Source organism: Galleria mellonella, unplaced genomic scaffold, assembly GCF_026898425.1.
Source record: "Galleria mellonella isolate WM207_F2 unplaced genomic scaffold, CSIRO_AGI_GalMel_v1 utg19, whole genome shotgun sequence".
In the NCBI taxonomy this organism is placed as follows: domain Eukaryota; kingdom Metazoa; phylum Arthropoda; class Insecta; order Lepidoptera; family Pyralidae; genus Galleria; species Galleria mellonella.
This window is the reverse complement of record NW_026442028.1, coordinates 2,930,438-2,955,504: the sequence shown is the minus strand read 5'-3', so window position 1 is coordinate 2,955,504 and position 25,067 is coordinate 2,930,438. Positions and strand designations below refer to the sequence as shown.

Sequence of the window (25,067 nt, the reverse complement as noted above, 5' to 3'; positions counted from 1 at the left end):
AAATCTTAAATATACTGTTAAAACATGTGACCTATGCGAAGGTTACGCTATCTCACACGTCTGCTTACATAATCCGAAGAGGACTACCATATGTGCATAGTAACAACACGACATAGACGTTGCTGGATGCTACAACGTATGATAATCACGTACATATACTAATGTTCTTTTATATTTTAGAGAATTTGGTGTTATTTTCCAGAAATCCGTGTCACGGAGATTCGTTGCTAATAGGAAAGCTCGAAATGTCTACTAGAAGTAGTCAATCCTCAGGATCAACTACTAGAAGATCCTCAGTATCAAAAAACGTTGGTCGTCTCACGTATACTATACTCTATTTCAATAAAACATAATAAAAACATAAACAAACAAATAATTAACCCATAAGATAGTCTGCTAATTTTATTTTATTGATAACTTATTCACTTTTGGCCACAACACAATATCAGTGTTTTGCTCATTTGAGGGCAAAGCAATAAACTGAGTTGTTACCATTTTGTGTTGCTATGACACACGCATGAAAGGAAATTGTGTTTCTTCTTTTTTTTTTTTGTATATATATGAATTTATTTATCTCGCTTTTTGTGTATGTCTTTCGATGTCTGTTGTGATTTGTGTGCTGTAAGTAATAAAAATATTTCTAATGTTTGATTACTAATACAAATCAAAATCGATGAATTAATTAAATATTTCGATTTGTTACTAATTTCATTCATACAGTGTTTCAAAATACACTGTAACTCTTGCTATACCCTTCATTTGTTACCATTTTTGGACATTTAAATAACCATAGTATTCTGTAACTTCACTTTCATATTCCATCCTCTAAATTGTCATGCAAGTAAGCTTGATGATAAAAACACGTGTGGGATAGAGGTATCCATACAAATGGCTTTTCTACGTTTCCTTCTGGTAAATAGAAAAAAAAATCATACTACATACAAAAATGTATTGTTACATACATAAAACTGTATATTAAGTTTCCATAATGGTTTCGATAAACAAAAATGTTTAATTGTAAAGCATCTCCAAATATTGAATATACTATGGGAATGGTCTTGTACGATGGCTAGGCCATCCCACTCTTCTATTATATAACATCTAGACAAACTGGGACAGACAGCGAAATACTTGCATTCCCGTAAAAGGAATGCGATCTAGACATTCCAAACAACAAATTTACAATATTTATTTATCATATTAGACACTTGGAAACTTGACTAACTTTTTTAGTCATACTTATTGTGTAAACAAACGCCCGTTTTTTATACTTATTAGTATAGTACATGGAAAAAGACAAACTATTTTTTAATTTGATGAATTAATATTTTAAACCTATAAATATAATATAACCTTTTAAATTTAATATGTTACACGAAGTCGCGGGTCGTAATTAGTATTTCATTTATTATAGTATTTATTATTTATGGTGTCATGAAGTAACTTCATGACACTTAAACCATAAATAATAAATACTTATAAAAATTTAAATTTATTTATTTATTTAACTCTTTATTGCACAAAAAACATAAAAATAAACAATGACATAAAAATTAGGCTATAAATTTTATACATTTGCTTTACCGTATTTTGTAAACCGATAAAGTATTACTAAAATGATGAGACATAATTGGCCTTGGCATTGTTAAAAAGTAAAGATAGAAATAATGTTTAATATGGAGTTATAATAATTGCACGTACAAACCTTTTATTTAGCATAATTAAAGGAATAACATCTCTCGATCTCGAATGTACTGTCGTATCAGCGACCTGTCTGAAGGCTACATCTCACTTGTCTGGTTATATAATGCAAACTCGAACAATTTGGCGAAATTCCTGCACCGTAACGAAACGTGAAGTTGCCTACGAATGGAGATCTCCGAGCATTGCTTCGAACAAACAATCTACGGATAAGTTAATATATTTTTACTTGATGATTTTTTTATTTAAGAAAATCCCACAGGAATAAAAAAAGTAAGTTTTCTATGCGAAAGAAGCTGTGAGAAATTGCATATTTGATGTTATAATTTTCAATTAGCTTTTTATTGATGGCTTGTTTAATATAATTTAAACCTAGTGATAACCTCTGTCAGAACAAATAAAACATTGTATTATTATTTATAAAAAATCACATTTTCGTAATGTCCGTATTATAGAACGAAGTCGCGGGTAAAATCTAAGTGAAACCGAGACTGATAATTGACCTGCCCAGGGTAAAAATATTTATAAACATTTCCATCAAGACAAATGATTGAACCATGAAGTAAGCGTAGTTAATGGTGAAGAGATACAGCAGCGTCCCTTTTAAGACATCACGAAAACCTAACAGCCAAGCATAGTAACTATTGATAAAAGCCCCCAATAGAGGCAAGGCTATGTTTTTTCTTTAATGGGTGATAATGGAGTGGTAACTCCGCCTGCGCTATCGGAATACGCTGGCGGGGCACCAGTGAAGGATGACAGGTGAGAATGAAAGCAGGTCAGTTAGCCCATCGTGACGAATTCCACTAGAATTAACCACGACAGTTTCCAGGGGGAACCGCGTGGAGGTCGACCTGAAATTACTAGCAATGGATCAATTAGACCCCGGCAAGGCTATGTTTAGCAGTAGTCAGTTAACGGCTGATATGGTATGGTATGACTAGTCAACCAACAGTCAAAGTTTCAAGATAATAAAAAAAAAAGAGGAAAACAAATCTAGTTTCATATTTATAACATTATTAAGGATTATTTCGAACTCAGAGCTTCAATAGGTTGAGTCTAATTAATGTAATTGTAAATAAATGATGGAATAACTGGGATCCTTTTAAAGGACTTATTAATATCCACTAACAAGGAAGGAAGGAAAATTAATAATTGTACAAATTAATACACACAATTTTTTCTATTTACAACAAAGTTTCAAATAACAATTTTAATTGTTTATGTTATTTTTCTTATTTTATTACGAGTATTTAAATATGGGAATACTAAATAAGTATACATATAAATAACATAGCATACTAGTTTTTTAATGGGTGATAATGGAACGGTAAACTCTGCCTGCGCTATCGGTATATCGTACGCTTGTTGGACACCAGTGAGGGATGAATAGTGAGAATGAAGGCAGGTCAGTTGGCCCATCGTGAAGAATTGAACAAGAATTAATCACAATAGTTTCCAGGGGAAACCGCGTGGAGGTCGACTTTATAGGATATATTACTTGCAATGGGGTTATTGGAACCCATTACTAACAATCTCTTTCCCCCGTAACATACTTTTCTTTAATAGATGAAGATCAAATTATACAATATTGATGACGAAATCAGGTCATTGGCTCATAGTGGCGAAATCAGTAGTAATTAACCACGATGGTTTCCAGTGGGAACAAGCATGGAGGTTGAACTGATAAAGTATATTGCTAGCAATGGGGTTCTTAGATGCGTTACCAACGATTCCTTCCCCCCTTCCGCCGAATGGACGGTAAGGACGAAGTCAGGTAAGATGGCCTATCATGATGAATTCAATTAAAATTAATCAAAATTGTTTATCGCGAACTGTGCGGAAATGAAACAGACATTGTGTGCAACTGGTAATGGGAGACACCAAATTACAGTGTGGAATATAATTTAAGATTCATCATCGTCATATCAGCTTTTAACTGTCCACTGCTGAACATAGGCCTCCCACTCATGGATTTTACCAGTAGTTGCCACGCTTGGCAGGCGAATTGGCAATGAGAGGCTTTGGTGTTGTTTTAAGAAAGATGTGAATGTAAATGTGAAAAAGACTCCATTTTCCGCGCTTAGCCTCTCACTTGGGCCGTTGTGCGTATGAGTCGTGGCTAGTGCAGCCAACCTAGCTCCGCCTAGAAGCGCAGAAGGCCTTCCTGGGTTCTTCTCAGGCCTCACGGAGTTAGAAAGATGGTGCTGATCATTCCTAATCCATTGAGTGCCCTTAATCGACTCTTACTACACCTACAGTGAGATGTGTGACCTTGAGTATGCCGGGACCACATGGTAAATCTAATTACACATCACACTATAACTGTTACAGTATAAATTCAATCACTACAAATAAAATACATGCTGTCACAGTGTCTCTCATAAATAGCGTCTTATACTCAAATGAGGATGTAAAACTATACATTCCTTTATACTTTTTCATTTATCATACTCATGAAGAATTCTAGGGACTGATGTGTTCAAGAATACTGGGATTCATTGTATTTATAAATATGACATTTGCAATAGTCAGTGTTGGGGGGGGGGGGGGACTGTTAGTAATGGAGACTGAGAATCCTATTGCTAGCAATATACCCAACCAGGTCGACCTCCTCGCGGTTCTCCCTGGAAACTATCATGGTTAATTCCTGATGAATTCATCATGATGGGCTAACTGGCCTGTTATCATTCTCATCTATCTCCCTTCACTGGTGCTCCACCAGCGTATCCCGTTAGCGCAGGCGGAGATACCATACCATTTTCACCCATCAAAAAAAAAAAATAGTCAGCGTTTCCATTTGCATTTATTTTATAATATGTAAACTTATTGTATTGTATTTTTTTTTTTAAAACAAGAGTTGAATACTTTTTCCATTCTTTCAGCTAAAATTGTATTCCGAACTAGGCAATAGATTCATAAAAAAATACCACTCAAAAATTATTATAATTAAGTATATTAATGTGGCCTTATTGCTAAGCAATCTTTTCCAGAACACCTTTGGGTTGAGGACATTCAGAAAAAATTGAGTAGCTGATGTTTCTTTACTCGAATAAAAAATAATTTTATTTTATAATAGGTATTATGTTCACCTTGAGATTGATCCTAAATAGAACACTTATTAGAATATATGTACATATTATGTAAAAGTAAGAAATTAATATCATATCAATATGGCAAATAAAATAAAATCATATTAGAATTTAAACAGCATATTATGTAGATACTATCAATAAACAAATAAAGAGTTACTCTGTATAACTCTCTTATTTTCATTTTTCATTTAAGAGTTTCCTCTTGTCGGTGCAACTAATTCATGCATCTTCCTCCAGCCAGCTCTATCCCATGCCATATCCTTTATCTCCCTATACGACATGACACCTAGTGTTTCCTTTATCTGTCCCGTGTAGTTAATCCTCGGTCTTCCTCTTCCTCTTTTGCCCTCTATCTTTCCTTCTATTATGTATAACTCTCTTATGTATAATCAGAAATATAAACAAGTACTTAAATGACTAAATAATATATCTTAATTTCAAATTAAAATAAATTACAAGAAAAAATATGATCTAATTTAGAAAATGCATAAGTATCAGCTGGTCTGTAATAGCATAAACAGATTTATTTTTTAAAAAAAAAACACCACTTCATTGTACTAAAACCAGTTGTTTGCATTTAAAAACTAATGAACCAATTTTCTGAAATTTCTATAGGGCCAATTCAATAATATATTCTTTCAGATAAAAAAGAATTTCTTATATATATATATATATATATATATGGAATTATAAGTATAAGATATATTCAGACTTGATGATTTGAAATATCTTATTAGCAATTAATAACAGATTCCATTTGGAAAAATATATTTATAAATAATTTTTAAGGTTATGTTTGTATCACCTGTTTTTGTTCCAATCTTATTAAAAATATTATTAAAAGAAATAAGTAGAATAATAATACAAAAATAATAAAAAAATAGTATAACTAAAGCTGATATATGATAGTAGTAGAAGAAATAACATAGAATAATGTGACTATTAGGTTAGGTTAGAAAATGACTAGGTAACTTACTTGCATAGAATCTGCGCTGATTATTTCGGTTCCGAGTTTCTGAGCTAATTCAACACTTAACTTAGTTTTTCCTGTCCCTGTAGCACCTAATATTATCACCATAGGAATTTTAGAAGAAATCACTGTTCGAAGAGCCATCATCCAGGCGATCCGCACGAACTTCACTATTGTTTTGGTTCTTGACAACTACGTTCAGTTTATGCGTTTCGTTACACGAATATACGTTATGCTTTACGTTTCAACTAATTTCCAAACACTAAAAAAAGTTTGCGAGATTATAAATAGTGTTCTCATACATTTTTTTTTTTGCATAAAATATTGTGATAAAATAAAATGAAGCGATTTATTAAGCGAAAATATGTCACGAGCTGAAATAAATAATTTTGTCTAAGTTTGAATAATTTCTTTTCGTCTGTATATCTGTTACAAAGAGTTTCCATTTATTTTTAAAAATAAATGAAAATTCTAATATTATTAGAATTTTTATTCTCTTAGCTTTTTTTTGCATATACTTGCATTGCAATGAAATTAAAGACTACGAAGGCATCATAGACCTTTAGAATAGGAACGCGTAAAGGGTAACATGGTCATTATTGGTCATTACAGTATATTCTATAGTGTCCACGGTGTTGTTCATGTCTAGACGACAGTTACTACTTTCCATCAGGTGACTATTAACTTACTGCATAAAAACATGCAAGTAAAATGCATATATTCCATCATTTATAACACTTCGAACAATTTTCTCATTTAAATAATGTAAAGATTAATTACTAGAGATAATTCAAGCACATTTATAAAATTTATTTCCATCATTTATTGTGATTGTAGATGCCTTGGAGTACCTCAGTATATATTTAATTAAAATGAGGTTTATCTACAGCTATGGCTTAAAATAATAACAACCTTTACTTATTTGCACATCAAAAATCGACGATCTTTTGGAGCGGTTTAAATATCTCACCTTTCGATGATCACCGGTTCGATTCCCGAACAATACAAACGTTTTAAACTTGTTAGTTTTCTTCAACCGACTTTAAAAAGAAAGGTTTTATTTTTATGTTTGCCAGTTTTAAACTGATTTTAAAAATTCTTTGTTATCTGAAAGGATGTATTTACAGGGATTTTATTAAAGTCAGTACAGTAGTTTAATTTTAAAATCAAAAACTTATTTTGCCTCGATTGATTTTTTTTTTTTTTTTTTTTTTGTGGAACACAATCTTAATTATTACAATTAATAAATAAAATTTTGTATTATATGACCTTGATAATATAGTGCTATTTAGATTCAATATGATAATTAATATAATAATTAATCTTTAATTTTCAATAATAGAGTTTCTTTTTGCGTGTTTCCTTCATCTGTGTAAACTTTATTGATTGATGTATTATTTAATTGTGTAATTGTCTTACTTTTTTTTTTATTGAATGTACGTTTATATATATTATTATCTATATAATAGTGTAGACAAAGGGTAGATGGCCTCTTTGTCTTTTTTCTCAATGTTCTCGGTCCAAAGGTCGTCTGGAAGGGATTGCTTAGCGATAAGGTCGCCTTTTGTATCATTCCTTATTAAAATTAACTGTATTTATTATGTTTTATAAATGGTGTAATAAAGTGTCAATATAAATAAACATCTTATTATATATATGTATAAAAATTATTCAATCCATTTTAAAATTTCTTTTACCTATAGAAAGCTATATTAACTGCAAGTAATACCTTATTTGATATATCAAATAGGGTGCTACAACAGGCAATTGCAAATTAGTCGTTTGTATTTTTGTTACGAAGGATCGACTGAAATCCAGCGCTGTGCAGCTGTACACATTGCACTGGAACACTCACAGCATCAGCTGAGCCGGTTCCTTTTGCCTAATATGCGACACTTCTTTTATATATATATATATATATATATATATATATATAGTCATTAGATTTAGACTAAAATCCTACCGGTCCAGGCCACTCCTCTGGGTGACGTCCGGGTGGGTGGTCGTGTGAGTCGCAATGTGACATATTATTGTTTATTTCCTACACCTACCTACCATACCAGGAATACAGCACAAATATTTACATATATATATATATATATATATATATATATATATATATTCTGTTGTAATTGTTGCAACTGGCAATAAATAATTTCTATTCTAATCTTATATAATATGCGATAGTTTGTAACAATGATTTTTCACGCAAAATCTACTAGATGGATTTGTATGTTGGTACACGGGTAGATTGTCTTACTTGTACTTACTGATTCACGCGGGTAAAACCGCAGGATATAGCTAATATTTAAGGAAAAGAAAATATTTTGTTTTAAATGTTCAACAGATGTCCGGTATCCATAGCAAAAACTTTTGGTCTCAGGTCTATGTCCACGTGCTCCCTCTGGAAACCATCTTGCTGAGTTGCAGGTGTATTCATCACGATGGGCTAACTAACCTGTCTTTTCAATCTCACCTATCATCCCTGACTGGTGCCCCGACAGTGTATACCGTAAGCGCAGACAGTATAACCATTTCATTAGGACTCATTATAAAAAAAATACAGCGTAGGAGGAAAAAGGATTTATTAGTAATGGGGATTAGCAACCCCATTGCTAGCAATATACCCTATCAGATCGACCTACACACGATTGCCCCTAGAAACTATCGTAGTGAGTTCATGTAAAATTCGGCGCGATTGGCCAACTGATCTGCTTTATCCGCACATATCATCCCTCACTGGTGCCCCATCAGTGTATATCAATAAAGCAGACGGGGTTATCATTTCAGTATCATCGATTAAAAAAGAAAAAAGTACCATAGTGTAAAAATAATCGAGACTGTGATAATAACTACTTATGTTTTATTTTTTTGACATCTATGATGCTGTTTACGTCGATAGACATCCCTTACGATTTTCCATCAGTCTCAGTCAGATTCCCAAGTTACAAATAATTGTATAAATCTTTCCTAAAATCCTAAGTCAGAGGTTGTTATTTTTTTTTATTTAAGTTAAGAATCGTCTACATCACCATCTTATAAGTATAGAAATAAGTGTTTGTCATACCAGAGGGAGACTTTGTACAAAAGTCGATTGCTTGGGTACCTCTGTCCCATTCTTGTTTCTACCGTGAAGCAGTTGTTTGCATGGCTGTGTTTCGGTTTGAAGGGTGGGATATGACGTGAATATACTGGGTACAGAGGAATATCACCTGAGTCCTTAGGAATGGCAACGCATGGGAGCTATAATGGGCGAAACAGTATACTCTGTTATGTCCATGGTACTGCTCGTGTCTATAGGCGACGGTTACCACTTTCCATCAGGTGGGCCGTCCAGCTTGTTTGCCATTCTAAGTTGTATAAAAAAAAAAAAAACTATTGCATGTAATTTATTTTACTTCGTACTGCCACTGTCCACAATAAAACACAGTAAATATAAAACCTGATATTTAATATCAATTAAAATAGTTCTTAATAATAAATTAATTTGAAATTTGCAATTAGGATATATATTAAGGTTTAAAGAAATGAAAGAGTCAATATTTTTTTTTTATTAGCCGTCCTAAGCAGAGCGTCGCAACTTCACACCCACTGCACCGCACAGGTACATAAATCACAGTATCTAAACAATTTAATAATTAACCACCCATATTACACCATAAGTATAAAAATCACAATCACAAGCCACTCAGCTCTGCTTCGGCGCGGCCGTTATTTATTACATATTTAATATTACCTTAAAATTTCCATACACATAATTAAGGAACAAAAAACCAAAAAAAAAACTTTTCACAATAATTTCTAGTATCCAAAATGAGATGGCTATAAGTACTATATACCTACAGTTGAGCGCCGCTTCAAAGATTGCAAAGTGCAACGGTAGTGTTTAGGCGGAATTTCTTTGCGCCGTGCATTCTCTGTAGCGGAGCCGCCGCCCCACACTTCACTAATTACCATACAAACAACCAATCGAACGGCTCAAAACAAACATGCGAATCGATTGGTCCCACTGACCGGGCGGATAGATGTTACTATCGGATACCATTAAAGAAAAAGTACACATAAAACCAACTATAACATGACTTACTCCCCTATTTTATAAAATATACACTTGCTATGTAAAAAAATTTAACCATTTCTTTTTGGGCAATGGTGGAAATGTGCCTTGTCAACATTGTCTGCTAACTCGTTCTGCCTATATTAAATATAAAGCTGTCATTTCGTCCTATGAAACGCTTAGTGCATTGGATACCAATAATCAAAGCTTGATACGACTTTGAGCTAACTAATCTATTAATTAGGATGTTAGATTTATTATTTATGTCAAGATTAACAAAAAAAAAAATAATAAATGCAGGTACAACATTCGAGAATTCGTGACTCTCCAATTACAAAAAAAAAAAAAAACTATCCAATAAACAAGAAAAGCAATTTAAAAAAAAAAAAAGACATACATGTATGTTATCTATTTGCTATTATGTACATTTTATAACTAGTGGAAGATAAATCCGACATCTTTATTAAAAACGTTTACTAGAATTGGTCGTAACCACTACTCTAACAAACTATTTACTCCTACATAATATTTCTTCACAAAAAATATGTCTTGCAACTAATTCGAGTATAAATCTAATTATCTATATTTACATAGCAAGGCACATTCCGCACACAAGTAAAGCCTTCGATCATAGAAAACTGTTTGACCATGTGCTTGATAAAACATCAATTTCTATGTACAAAACTGGACAGAAAAATAACATCGTACGATTTCGCATCTGTGCCTGATTAAAAAAAAATTAACTGTATAAATATAATGTTTGTACAATTTAATTCTCGTTTTTTATTTCAGCGTATTTATTATATGCGTTGCCTATTAATTTATTTTTCTGTCCACTTTCAATCCACCGCAACTATCAAATACATCACTATCTTACTGCAATAAAATATAATAAAGAAAAATGCAAAATTTACTATTAATAGGTACAATGAGGAACTATGACTTGGTTATTTTTTTTTTTTTTTTAATTAACTTTGCAGTCCATTTTGGACTGAACTGACGTTATAGATTTTGATGTTATTATCAAAATACACAGTCTATTTCATTATAAATCAGACTAATGTCATTGAGATTATACAACGGTATGCATTGCATGTCATCTGAAACAAATTTATATGGGGCTACTTTAAAATAAATTTGTTTTAATAATAGAATACTTCCATTAATATTAAATGAGCGAATAATATAGTTTATACATTTTAACAATGTAATTAGATTTCTGAATAAACATATATGCATGTACGATCTTTTATTAGTATGTAGACACGAATATTTCGGTGTCCGTATAAAAAAAAATTGTATTACACATAATAAGTACAAAACTCATAATGTGCAATTACATCGCAGTTACTGGAATAGTACGAAATACCAAAACGCCATTTTCTGGTTGAAAATAAATACATAATTTGTTATGAACGACCACGGCACTAGGTCTTAAGGGCCAACATTACTGCGAGCAATTTCCAACCATGGCGTATTGGTGTTTTTACCATTTTTGTTTCTAATTTTTTAAAACATCACACAAATGCGTAAATTCATTCAATACGAGGTACACCGTTGTCAATTCGGTTCTACATACTAAAGTAACGTGATAAAATTAATTATGAATTTTAGTTACATATAATATAAAAATGTTGAGACACTTGATACGACATGACGAACTTATGAACATTATAAGGTAAGACAAAAGGAAAGAGAGGAAGGGGGAGACCAAGACAGTTACATCAGCCAGATCAAGGAAGGAGTTGGTGTCGTGTCGTATCAAGAGGTGAAGAGACTCGCTGAAAATCGTAGTGAGTGGCAAGAGCTCCACCGACAAGAGCGCAGCTCTTAAATAGGATAGATAGATAGATTATATATAATGCTTGAACGATTATCTGATAAATGCATACTTTATTTATGTCAGTGCTATAGATTCGTACATACGCAATATAAGCTATACATAGTGTAAATGTAAAGTGGTCCAATGTATCTAACAATTTCAATGTTAAAAATAGTGAAAAAAGTTAATCGCGCCACTAAAGTGTAAAAAAAAAAACATTAAAAAGTGTTAAAATTTACAAATAACAAAACACTATAAAACTGTAAGCGAGCTAACCTATGATGTACAAAGTCTACTTTGAAGTCGTTTATTTAAACTTATAATAATATCATAATGTTCCGACATTGACATCACTACTTCCATCGCGTTCACATTATACAAAATGCGTCAAAACTTGTACCGGGCCTAAAACATATACTTGGCCGAACAGCTGAAAAGCTTCCCAACGATATCAAAACGGTGAACGGTCAATTTCACTAACCAGTTCATATATTTACAGGCTTATTTAAAAAATACACAGATCTAAGATACGAATTGATAAAAATATAATAACATATATACTTTTTTATATAATTAAATCTTTCATTTAAATTACCGTTAAGAAATGTGAAACTCAGCTCCGACATGTAGGCACAATACAAATTAAAATTCAAGTAGCGTCGGTAACAATTTTTTTTTTTTTTTTGGTACGATATCAAATTTTAAAAAGTTTATCGTTATAACGACAAGTAAGAACACATATCTATGAGCATGGTATTTTTTAAATAATAACTCTGACTAACAACACACCTCACTAATAATTAGGTACGTGACACTATTATACAATAACTATTAATATTAGACGGGTCCAGTAAAAATGTTTTACCGTTTCGAAACAATACTACAACAAATTTCATATCTTTTACGATGTGTCAACACGGAGTAAATCTGTAATGCGCTGTCAACTATTTGTATACTTTATTGATAATTCAAAAAACATTTTAGAGGTATAAAACCAGTCTACTAGTTCACGAAGCAGTCTGTAACTATTAAGACGTTTGCTGAAGACCTAGGATTATTGTTAACAACAGCTTTATGGCTCACTTTGGCACTGCAAAATATCTTTTGAGCAAATTAAACCCGCGGTTATTGCTACAACATTTATACCTATATTATCCTCGGTACATTCCCACAGAAGCAGAGTAAGCCGTAAAAGCTGACTTTATATCGAAATATAACAAACTCCCAACAACATATAGGCTCCACTCTAATTTTTATTAACCACGAAAATAGAAAAACGGGAATTGGTCTTTATGGCCTAATTACAAGAGAAATTAAAAGACATACACTAGAACGTCCAGAAGCAACTTACGTTCGAACTATCATGCATAAGTGTCACGTTGAGTTGACCCGAGGATTCCTGATACGGAACGAAGCGATGCTCGCATAACATGAATCGTGCTGCTCAATACGGACGATAGCGAGCCGTTAACACACGAAGCTTTTTCAACTTCGTCATTAATTTGGTCTGCTGCTTCTTGAGGATTTCTCTTTGTACCTCTTCGTCCCGAAGTTTGCGACACAGGGCGGCGGCCTCGCGTAATATTACCACTTTGGGAGCACGCTCCTTGTCTCTAGTTGCTGGAATCTGTTTCTTCAGCTCATCAAAGAGATTTTTGAGGCCGATGCGTCGTAGGCGTTCCATGTCGTTGTGTATTGAACGGCGTTCAATCTCTGGTGTTTCTCCCTCCGAATCGGTGTCCGTGTTGGAACGACGTCCGCGTCGACCGGGACCGCGCGTGCGCCTACGTGTGCCTGACGCTGACGTTATACTGGTTGGTGGTACAAGACGTTTCCTTGCGACCGGTCGGGGAGAACGAGGTGTGATCGCACTCGCCACTGTACGTTGGAACACTTGCCTTTCGTGGGCGGATGGTGCGCGTGGCAATGAATCGGTGCGCATATGTGAGGCAGCAGCCATCGGCTGCTGCGTTAATCCAACCACATCTATTTCCTCATCTGAAACAACAGAGAATGCATTTAGCACATTGTCCTATTAGTAGTATAGGTGAAAACGTAAAATACCAGAGTTTATCGAAACCAGCCCGCATTTACAGTTTCATTCCTAGCATACTTTCATTCATAACGCTCATTACGTTCGCATCACCATAAAAGGCGGGCGTCGATTGTCATGCCGCATCTAATATACAACTACGGAACTAGATCTAGTTGGGGAGGGGAAGGCGAGATGCGACTGCAGTAGTCAGGTGCGCGGGATGGGGTGGGCGGTATACCGAAGGGGGAGGGCGACGACCCCATCGTACTACCGCAGCGTCTGCTGCCATCGATCCAGACGCCTGACGTCACGGCGCGCCATTCGCGCCAAAACGAGAGCGCGTGCGCGATTTGCTGCCGCAGCGCAGCGTCCGCACTCAATGGCTGCCGGATTATCAACCGGTGGACACGCTTTCCGGCCTTCGCTGCAGGCATTTATTAAAGCGACGATTCGAAATTAACTGTCACGCGACTACCGTAGTTACGCTACAAGTACATTAGCAATGATGTCGATGCAACGCGATGGCTGTCCGTAGCCGTATTAATTTTAACGTAGCAGCACTATCGGTCAATTCTGTTACTAATTGAATTAAGCTTGAAGAAATGTGAGAGACGTACGGAGTTGCATGGCGTCAAACGTGACTGCCTCAACACGGGCGTCTATCATATTATAATATCCCTGCTTTTTCTAGAACCGAGGCTATAATGAGCACGGGGTTCCCAAATGTACAGGTTTAGGGTATTAGCTAAAATAACAGTTTCACTTAATACGAGCGTGGTGTGGATACATGTCCTAGATTCTGCTAGGTTTTACAACACAGCGTTCCGAATGCTGAGGGGATAATGTGAACATTTCTATGAATGAGTTATGTAGCGTCGAGTTCGCGATCGAATTGCAAGTATTACCAGTGCGGATGTGGACGGCGGCCGCGCGCCATTTGCGCCGTAGTGCATGTTTCGCGGAATCGGTTGCACTATCCGGTTACACTAACAAATAATTATGTCAGCGGTTCATTGTGATTAAAGGTTACCGGCTCGCTGTACACCGAACGCTATTTACGTATCGAGGCAAGGACGAGGATTTCTTAAAACATCTCGGTGGTTTGTGTTCGAAATAGAAACTGGTAATATTCAGATTTCAGGTGAACGATAAAACTGTACGACCGATTCAGGGACGCGGACGATATAAATTTCGCAACTACGCAAATAAAAGAAAAAAAAACTATGCATTGGATACATTATCTACTAAAGCGACGATAAATTTATACGCCAACGCGATCTTGTACTCGATTTCCGCATAGTTACGCAGTCGTTTATCGTGGTTGTGCGTCGATCTAATTCTAGGTTCGACGCTTGTCATCGCACACGCCTCTTTTACATTTAAATGTGTCTGTAGGGCTGTCCGAAATAAATTTTTATAAAAAGTAAAAAAAAAAATTAACATCTAAACTTAGAGAATATAGGATTATTTTTAGAACTATCTTAGCACAACCCTAAAGAATAAAAAGTGAGCTGGAGTCGATTTCCATGCGACGATTTTCTCCCCGGCGCCAACGCGATTAACTAACAGTCACTAGAGTATTTGTTTCAGCTCTGGATGTAAGCGATACGGTATTGTCGCGGTGCGCCGCCGGTCTCCGGTCTAGTGCATATCTATTATATCGCCATAGCTGTAGCTATGCGATTCTTAGATCCGCTGTTCCAATTTTAAACCATACCACAGATAATCCGCTTTTTATTGTCGATGCCGCCATATCTCATGAGAAAAATCGGCTCTCACCGGCCAGTTTCTCGAAACAGCGTATTTTCCGACACGGATCGATAGGATTTTGCATTAATGTAAAACGTTGTCTTTTCAGGCAATAAGTATCGTCTAGACTTAGTAAACAACCTTATTTGCATCTCAAATAAACGTTAGAAGTCATGAATTCTAAGTACTAGTTTTTAGATTCCATAATGTTTCAAGATTAATTGATTTGCAATAAATTGCAGACAAATTTTCTCTATGAATGGAATGCTTATTCTTTATTGGCTTTATACAACATTCCATTTCACAATAAAACCATAGACAAGTACAATGTTTTTTAAGCGCCACGATTTTCCCGCTTCAACAAACGGCAGGTGTCAAAAAAAAATATAAATAAAAGAGTTTGATTTGAAAATGGAACGGCTACAATGGTGTCGTCAAGTGTGACCTGGTAGAAGGCGGCACGGCTGGCTGGTTACGGCTTCGAAGCCAAGTTCACTGGCATTTGAACGCGATAATTAAAAATTATCGTGACGCGCACGCGGCGCACGCCATTGCATACAGGGTGATCAACAACTCTAACTGACCAAGAAAAAAAGCTTATTAACTAGTTATTCGTAGTATGGGTAGAAATCGTTCCGTTATTCATTTGCAATCGATTCAGTGAGGATAAAATAATTTAGTTAGAAAAAAATTGAAAAAGGAAGAGTTTTTAGTAGTATATTTAGATTGCAAAAAAACATTAAAATTAAAAGAGGTATTAATTTTATATATGGAGATATTTTTTCAAATTAACAAGATACAATATTGTTTCGGGACTTTCAACTCGTGACAGTGCAATATTTAATCAAAACTTTTGTTGAAATTCTCTTAAACTCAACCCGTATATACTTATGAATATAGACTATCTTAATTAGTTAAAATCCCGCCAGTTCTACATACAAGGCGTTTATAACGTTTATACTTATTATCCCAAGGAACTGCACGAAAATCGCTCAGTCTTTACATAATTTAATTATACTTTTTTATATCTATGATAAAACGTACCATTTCGCGGAATTCCGGATACGTAACAATATTTTTTATTAGATTACAAACAGATGGCGTAGGAAGACCGTGAATTACCGAGTACAAATGGATAACGTACTTTTTACAAACGTAGGCGTTGGATTTAGACAAGTTTGTCTATGGATTCGTATTGGAATACTTAAATTATTAGTCACGCACACAGCCGCGATCAGAACTTGGGAATCGAAATATAGTATCGGCCGTTATTTCTGAATTGTTACACAACATCGGAAAGCCGGTCATCTGGTCTTGGGAAGCTCTCGAGATTCGCGGGGATTTTAAAATAGACATATGTATAGGCGGGGTGTGATGGCTGTCGATCGCACCAAAAACGACCTTGGTCGAGTACGCGCGGAAGTTCATGGACGCTCACATACTAGTCATGCTATAATGGTAACGTGACGCAATATTTTTTTTATTACTCATTAATAAAGTAGAAGTTCGGACATTATTTATGGGCGTATACAACTGTAAAGGGATTGGTACTTTTCTTAGTTTTGATATTAGTTAGCATTATTTTTTTAAATCACGAGATAGGTACTTTATTAAAAAATGTGATGAAATATACTATACTGTGTAAAAAAAGCGCGATTGTAATAATTAATAATTGTATACTTAAATAACAAAAAAAAAAAGAAATACCCGGGAAAAATTGTCAGCCCTATGACGAGTTCGACTTCTATAAATTGTGATCTTTATTTCACGAATTCTTGATCACATACCCGGATCAATATATTATTGCGTCATTGCCTAATATACATATTTAACTAGATATTAGTGCGTCGACACGCCCATAAAAGTGACATACGAAAACCGGTAAGCACATCACTATACCTTTTTTTTTTATTTATGCAATGGAAACTACCAATGTTAACTCGGACAGCCATAAGTTATCATTCAATTAAATTCGACAGTCCCGAATCCGACCCGAATGCCCGAATGATTGGAGAGATCAAGGAATAATGTCGGTTATCTTGTTGCGATGCCAGCAAATTATTATTCGCCACTTGGTATTTTTACTGATAAGACTGTACAAATTTATATTAGGCTATCACGTTGTATTTAATGTTATCTCTTGGAATTGATATTTGACGAACACGCGGCAGACTATGAGCATGCGAGCGAGCGAACCAACCGTAACTAGACGATTGTAGTTGTCATATCTCTTCGTATTAAATTAGAACGCAAAAATATAATTTTATTTTAAATTCCGAATTCTAATTTATAATATATTAGAGAGTTGTAATAAGAAAGAGTTTAAAATGGCTATCAGAATTTAATCGATTTAAAAACGAATCGATTACTGTTTTTCATTCACCGTCACCAATTGCTAGTCGAAGCTGCGCAGTGCCGCCGATTGTTTAAATATCTAATGCATATTTCTACTGTTAAGCGATAACACCAAGGCCATTTCCACTACTCTCAATTACGTTCTATCTTTTTACAATATCAATGATGTGTGTGACAAGCCACAGATATCTATTCGATAAAAAATATGTGAATACTGATTATTATCAAATAAATAGGTGTCACTAGGTTACTCGTTCAGTTGTTACAGATCGCGTCACTACGCATTTAATGTGGAGGTAACGCAGTAAATGATCTTTTTCAATTCATTATAAAACTCGCTAATAATATAATTAAAAGTGCATGTTACTGAAACTATGTACCTAAAATAAACTAACCAATACCGGGGTGCGTTCACTGTAAGCGAATCAGAAATTCTTTTCGATTATTTAATTTAATTATTCGATACGCACCGTGAGAAAAGTAGATTTAATGCTTACATGTTGCAACAAAACGAATTTCTTTAATATTGTTCTGAACAAATAATTTATAATGTTTGTACTTAAGCCTAATTTAAAGTTGCCAGCGAGATCGGCAGATCGCATACTACAAATGTTAACTAAAATGATTTTAAGACGCTTAAATGTAGGCTAGGCTGGGCTAATTCGACGACCGCCATATTCAGGTCACCATCAAGTATCGAGTACCGCGCAAATCGCGTTTACTACGGCACATGGCGATTTTTGTTGTTCATACTAACAACTGATAAAAGGTACGGTACTACAAGTATAAAGGCCTACATAGACGAATAGCATTTAGTTTCCAAACAATTTTGTTCAATAATAGGGTCAAAATATACATTCATTTCGTGTGTTCTAGACCTTAAGATAACGCGAACTAGTGAGAGGATATTTATAAAATTATTTATTTTTCAAAATTTGTAAATAAATAGTATTTAAAATTGGAATTTGTAAAACATTACAAAATAATATAGTATTTGCGTTTATATCACTAACTTGTCGCGCTGTTAAACTGACAAGTTGTTAAGTGCTATAAAAATTAATTTTACGCAAAAGTAGGTCGCGTAAATGGCGTAAGGGCATAGCAGATCGCTATTTTACTCGATGCGAATTATCAAACATTACATTGATTGTTAGTTATTAATATTAAAAGCCACATAAGTCACGTCAATCAATGACGCGAAAAAACTTGGTATTCAGAAATTGGAGCGGACGATCGCCAATGGAACGAAAGGGTGGAACTTTATTTACGCTAGCGTAAGGATTAAAATTGTTGCGAGCTGTTCTTGAATACGTTCGCAGCCTTGGCTCACTGGACAGGTTTAGGACAAGCGGCCAACCGGATTTAAGCGCCCTATAATGCACTAATAGGAAATTGCGAGTCAAAGTTAAACTATTGCCCTAGTTTTAGATGGCCAAGATTTACACCATACATCACGTTCGCGACGTGGCAACCTGTCGAGATAACGTATGTACCTACCAATCTAAACTCACCTATCAACGTTATCGTAGTGTTTGATAATTACCTAACTGATTTCAAAGCTTTTGAGCCTCAAATCGATATCTTTGGCCGTACGTTATTAATATCTTATTTAGTAATTACTTTATTATTTTTATCACTATTCTACTGAAAAATACAATACTTTGTACATATTTTTTTTTTGTTTTTAATTATACTAAATATTATGTTTAGTACTGATTAATATATTAAAATTAATATTTCAATTTATTTTTTAAATGACATTGGATTGACTAATAACTTACTAGTAACACGATATTGTAAATTATGTAAATTACGAATGATATCTTAATTTGTAATCTAATTTACTTTAGTATACGGCTACGATGGGAAAATCTTATCACATAGTGACACGACTGCGTAATATGATTTCATTAAAGTCACTAATAGGTATTTTAGTACTTTGCCGTGTAAATATTATAATATAAATTTAGATGATAAAAAAAATTAATATTACTGTTACTAAGTAATATAGCGCGAAAAATTACAACTTTAGTCATTCACGCCGTATCTGTGTGTATAGTAATACGTAGCGATAAATGCGCGTATGTATTGGCGTGCGCGCAATAAATTTTTGGCGCGTTCGAGAACTTTTAGTGATGTGCATTATACAGTACGATAATCTAATAAATTTCGATAAAACTTTCATATATGTGGAACAACTTTTTAATGACATTTATCCGCGTCGATACGATCAACAGTTCGTTAAATTTCGAGTTGACTGGTTCTCAATCACGATTATTGAGACGCTGTCTATCAAATTGTCATCCGGTCGGGCTAGACATGGGAGCACCGTGTATCAAACCGGTCTAGCGAGCCAAGTGAGCTATACTTCAATGAGATTCCATTTCAATCCGCTGTATTACACGAATAACGGGGCTGAGATTTGCGGGACAATAGTGAAACTTTTTTTTTTATTTAAACAATTCAGTAACGTGATAGAAGATATATCGATATATTTTTATATTACTTGTAGAGAATGCGCAACAAGTTGAACTGTATATAAACTACAATCGTTCGAACACATGCCCATCGCGACCTTACCCACTGTTATCGACGATAACTAAGTTGCCGCTATAAATAATTACGTAACATTGTACTTGCATTGTACTACATAAAGTGTCATCCTTTAAAGGTCGGCCGTAAACAATACAATACATATTACATTAGGCTGGAGCTAAAAACGAATGTACTTATGAATAGAATGATCGTTAATTAATATTTTATTTTAATTATTATTAATCATGTTTGGGCTGCTCATTACATACTACATAGCGGATATGATCCCAGTACATACGCATATCGTCGGCGCGAAACTTAACCCGCGGGCAAAGGATGCATCAAGGTCAAGAGTTCGAGGCGTCGCGGTCGACGTACTATCTGACCTCAGTTCTGACCTGAACCCTCGCCAGCTTAGAATCGGTCATGCAAGTACCTGTTTCAATTAAACTTGTCAATACGCCAGGATGATCCTACAAGTGTAAAGGTTGCGCAATCTGACATTAAGGAAGGTTGAGGCGTTCAAGGTCGCGATAGACGAAGGTTCCGGAAGAGCAGAGTCGCGGGTGCGTCTAGACGCAGTGGGGGACGCGGGTAGCGGTCGATACGCGCAGTTTCCCGCGCTCGCAGAGAGCGCCTGCGTCCTTGCGACATTCCCGGTCCACCTAACTTGGCGCCTACTTGAAGAAATTAATACCTATCTTCTCATATCTTTGATTAGTGAACTAAAAATCGACTTTCATTTACTTTTCTTCATTTCACTGTTCTATAGGTGCTAAACAAAATTTATAAAGCCCTTAGATTTAATACTAATAATTGTAATAAGCTGAAAATTATTAAATATTGAAAAAAAAATTCGGATAAAAAGAGCTGATCATACACTTTTATGAAATTTAATAAAGTCAACGGTATTGAACAATAATATAAAAATTGCATTCCAGTCAGCTCCTACTGATTTCTATAACAATATACATCCCAGATTTTATTGATTCTTCTTGTATTAAGTACTTTATGTTCGTGAACATACATTTAAATGTTTATTAATATTTTGTAATTTTAAATAATTACGATAACAGTAATTAACAAAATCATTTAAAATAATTATAGAAAGGAACAAATACACGAAATATTTAAAATCTCTACAAATAAGTTTACTACAATTAGCCATTATGTCTATTGGATAATATAACAATATAAAATTATTAATGTAATTATGTTTGTCACAAGTTTTATCCAGTTACCTCATAACAATATCGACATACAAATATTGTGTAAATAGGTACTTTTTTAACGTGAATACTATATATCCAATTAGTATATTATTGATTTAAAAAAAAAACTGATTGTAGTAAACTAAAAGCATGATAATTGCAGCTCTAAAATAGAAATTTTAAAAATGTTATGAGGGAAGCAAAGTTAAGGGTAAAAATATATACCTGATTCACACGAGTCAGATGGTGTCTGGACTCCCAGGTTGTCGAAGTTTTGTCTGGACGCTGTATACGAATGATCAGCAGCAACTACAGCAGAGTCTCGCAACAACCTACGCGCTGTTCCAGCGACGTCCACTGAATGAAGGAACTGTGGTGGCTCATCGCCGTCCAATGATGATGGAGTCTCAGGTCTTGGCGGTGAAATTTCCCGTCGCCGCAGTAAACTCTGGCCAGGTGCGGCAGTACTTTGATCAGTTGGCACAAATGTGTTGCCAGGATTACTTGAATCATAGCCTGCCCACATGATGTCGTAATTAAGGATACTGTCTTTGTGCGTGTCTTCTGGGATTTCATTTATTCGCCAGTCCAATTCATATTCTGTTTGCATCTCTGGATAATTGACAGGCGGCACATCCAATCTTTCAGCCTCGTACTGTACTTGAGCCCAAAACTCGGAAGTTTGTGTCATCTCCAAAGTCATCTCGTCCAGTGTATCCCACACATCGAAGTGGAGAATTGGAGTGTCCATTGGCACCGCCATTTTTTTTTATGTATAACTAAATACTAACTAGTTTTAAAGCTAAAACGAACTTGTCGATATCACAGGACCCTCTTATCACAGGGACGATGCGCGCGGTGGTTTATACGCACACCGTCTGAAACAATAGAAATATAAAATTCAAAACTTCATGTAACGTAAAAGGTTAAAAAGAAGTCAGAAGTGGCAATATTATTTATTAATAAATTAAAGTAACCATAATTTCATTATATTAAATTATAATATAATAATTTATTTCGAGTGGATCAACTAAGTTTGTGCGATTCCGTAACCCGTATCAATGAGAGAGGACGAGACACCTAGTTCGACTAAATCTGTCAAACTAAGAAAAAAAAAAATGTGTAATTTAATTTCAGCAGCTAAATTTAAAAGCACTACTAATTTAAAGTATAAATAAATTTACTATGTTCAGATAAATAGTCGTACCTTTGCTTAACTTAATTTAAAAAATCTAAGTTAAAATCACAACAAAGTCGCAGTATTTTAAAATTCACTATGTCCAAACACTATTTAAAATGTAAGTCACTCAATAACAGATTGCTATTTAATTAAAACAAATAAAGATTTAAAAGTTTTCCAACAAAGGGTGTTGACCCCTTGTGTATTTACAAACAAACGACAACAGTAGATCACTAACTAACAGTGAACTAGGAAGTGTCTACCACGAAGCCCGAAACTAGACTGAAGTCTGGATGGGATATCGAACAGTTTTAAAGAGTGCGTTGGCCTTGGGCCCTATCCCATTTTTGTCTAACAACAATTAGTCATTGTCCTGTCAACTAGCCCCGCATTTTTTTTGTCGACATATTTTACCTGAATGCGGGAGTACATCCCTACTTCGGCGAATTTTTTTGCGATCTCACTGGCCCAGGTAGGAATTCTGCACAAACTGTTTTTGTTTACGAGCGCAGAATGGCGCGAAATGATTGTTTACTAATAAAGCAATGGTACGAGTTATTTTCCCGCTATTTAGTCGATTCAGAGGAATTGACGCTGTCAAACATAATTATTATGAATACATTAATTAGGAACGCATTTAAATATTTAAGCACGTACTTAGTAAATACAGCAATGCATTTTAAATGAATCACACTGATAATAGATAGGTTATATACTAGTTATTATAATTGATTTTTATTCAACATTACAAAATTAATATGGGCAAGACATATTTAGAACATATAGGTATAGTTACGGTCCAAACAAGTTTTAAATGCTATCTAAAATTATATTGCCAATAATAGTACTTTAATTACTTATTGTACATTAAAATAGAAATTTTCTATGTAATTAATAAAATATCTATATAGGTATAATTAAGTAATAAAAATAGTTTTTGCTTAAATATCGTCAGGCGAAGTAGATACCAATATATATAACTAATTTATATATATTTTTATTTCTTAAAGTGGACTATGTTGCAAAATTTTTATTTTAAAAGTTTCCTAAATTCTATGTATAAATTTGTTTATATCTTAAAAAAAAAATAAGTGTCTTTTTTTTATAATATTTTGCAGTTAAAAAAAATAATGCAATTAAGACAAAAGTTAGCGCATATCGCCCGACCTACCCTAATCAATTTATTGTTCAACCTAGGTATAGATTTATTTCTTATTGCACAACAAAATAAAACCTATAAGTATTTATTACCTACATATACTGAGGTATATTTTTTAATATAAAAATAATAATAATAAAAAAAATTATACACTTATAAATTTATTATTCTAATGAAAATAGGTACTCAGTTTAATGATAGGTAATATTACATTAGTTTCCACCTCAATTTTGTAATTTAATATTTCTCTATAAAAAAAAAAATATTATTTTTGATCGAGGAAAAAAAATATTGTGTAACATATGGAAATATGTAAATCGTACACAGACCATCACTATTCATCGGTACGTATCTACATATATTTATACAAATTTACACTCGGGTAGATACTTAGTAATTTTCTATCTTTATTTATGAATACGTAGGTAGGTAGGGTATCCACTTGTAAAATCTTAAGCAATTTAATACATTAACAATTATTTATTTCGCGTTAGCGCACAGACTGATTGGGTGATAAAGTGAATAATTTGGGTGTTGCCAATTCATAGAAATGTAGGTACACTAGGGCCAACCAAGTACGGTATAAACCGGCAACGCCCCGCCATACTAGCTACTAATATCTAGGTATGAAGGTATCCGCACATTATTACTCGAATCTACTTAGTACCCTACACTAATACAATTATTCAATGAATTAAAATAGATTACTTACCAAAAAAGTTTGTGCAAAACGCAATCCGGCCGCAGCCGGCGAATTACACAATTTTACACAAGATTCTTCAGAATCTTCGACAAAGTTTTTTCCGTACACACTGCGTAACACTCACTAAGAATATGCGATCGGTTATACAGTGTAAATTATTAAATACGCTTCTTCCGAGACCTCCGATTGAGTTTGTCAAACACTGAAACATTATTCGGCAGCCGGCCGGTTCAAAGTTTTGCCGCGCGTGCGTTTCGTATGACGCCGTAGACACGACTGTCTGAGCGGTCGCCGGCTCGCCGGTCGCAACCAGCCACCAGGGATCGCAGCGCGCCCTGCGCACCCCGCGCCCCGCAGCGCCCGGCATATTCTATGTTTATGTCATTCACGAAATACTCTGAAAATACAACTTCTACTCCGTGTATGTCGCGATTAGCATACCGTAATCTCTAATTGTTATTTGGTTACTTTTTTGTTTTCATGCAAATTGTAGTT

At 34.4% G+C, this 25,067-nt stretch overlaps 2 protein-coding genes across 3 annotated transcripts in view; both read right to left on the bottom strand.

The window, feature by feature from the left end:
* LOC113519979 (tRNA dimethylallyltransferase) overlaps positions 1-5,941 on the bottom strand; it is a 323,711-nt gene extending 317,770 nt beyond the window's left edge. The window contains exon 1 of the mRNA XM_026905239.3: positions 5,773-5,941. Coding sequence (XP_026761040.2) covers positions 5,773-5,913 — 141 coding nt within the window. The 5' untranslated portion in view covers positions 5,914-5,941. The remainder of the gene's footprint in view (positions 1-5,772) is intronic.
* Positions 5,942-11,144: 5,203 nt separating this feature from the next.
* On the bottom strand, positions 11,145-24,865 carry LOC113519981 (myc proto-oncogene protein). 2 transcript variants are annotated; one of them, XM_026905242.3, is made up of 3 exons: positions 24,582-24,865; positions 21,756-22,408; positions 11,145-13,643 (listed from the first exon to the last, which is right to left on the bottom strand). In XM_026905242.3, exons 2-3 carry the CDS (start codon positions 22,291-22,293, stop codon positions 13,090-13,092), a joined length of 1,092 nt encoding a protein of 363 aa, XP_026761043.1. In that variant the 5' UTR covers positions 22,294-22,408; positions 24,582-24,865; the 3' UTR covers positions 11,145-13,089. The 2 variants fall into 2 exon arrangements, with proteins under 2 accessions (XP_026761043.1, XP_026761044.1); XM_026905243.3 differs by lacking the exon at positions 24,582-24,865 and adding an exon at positions 22,738-22,994.
* Between the last annotated feature and the right edge of the window lie 202 nt (positions 24,866-25,067).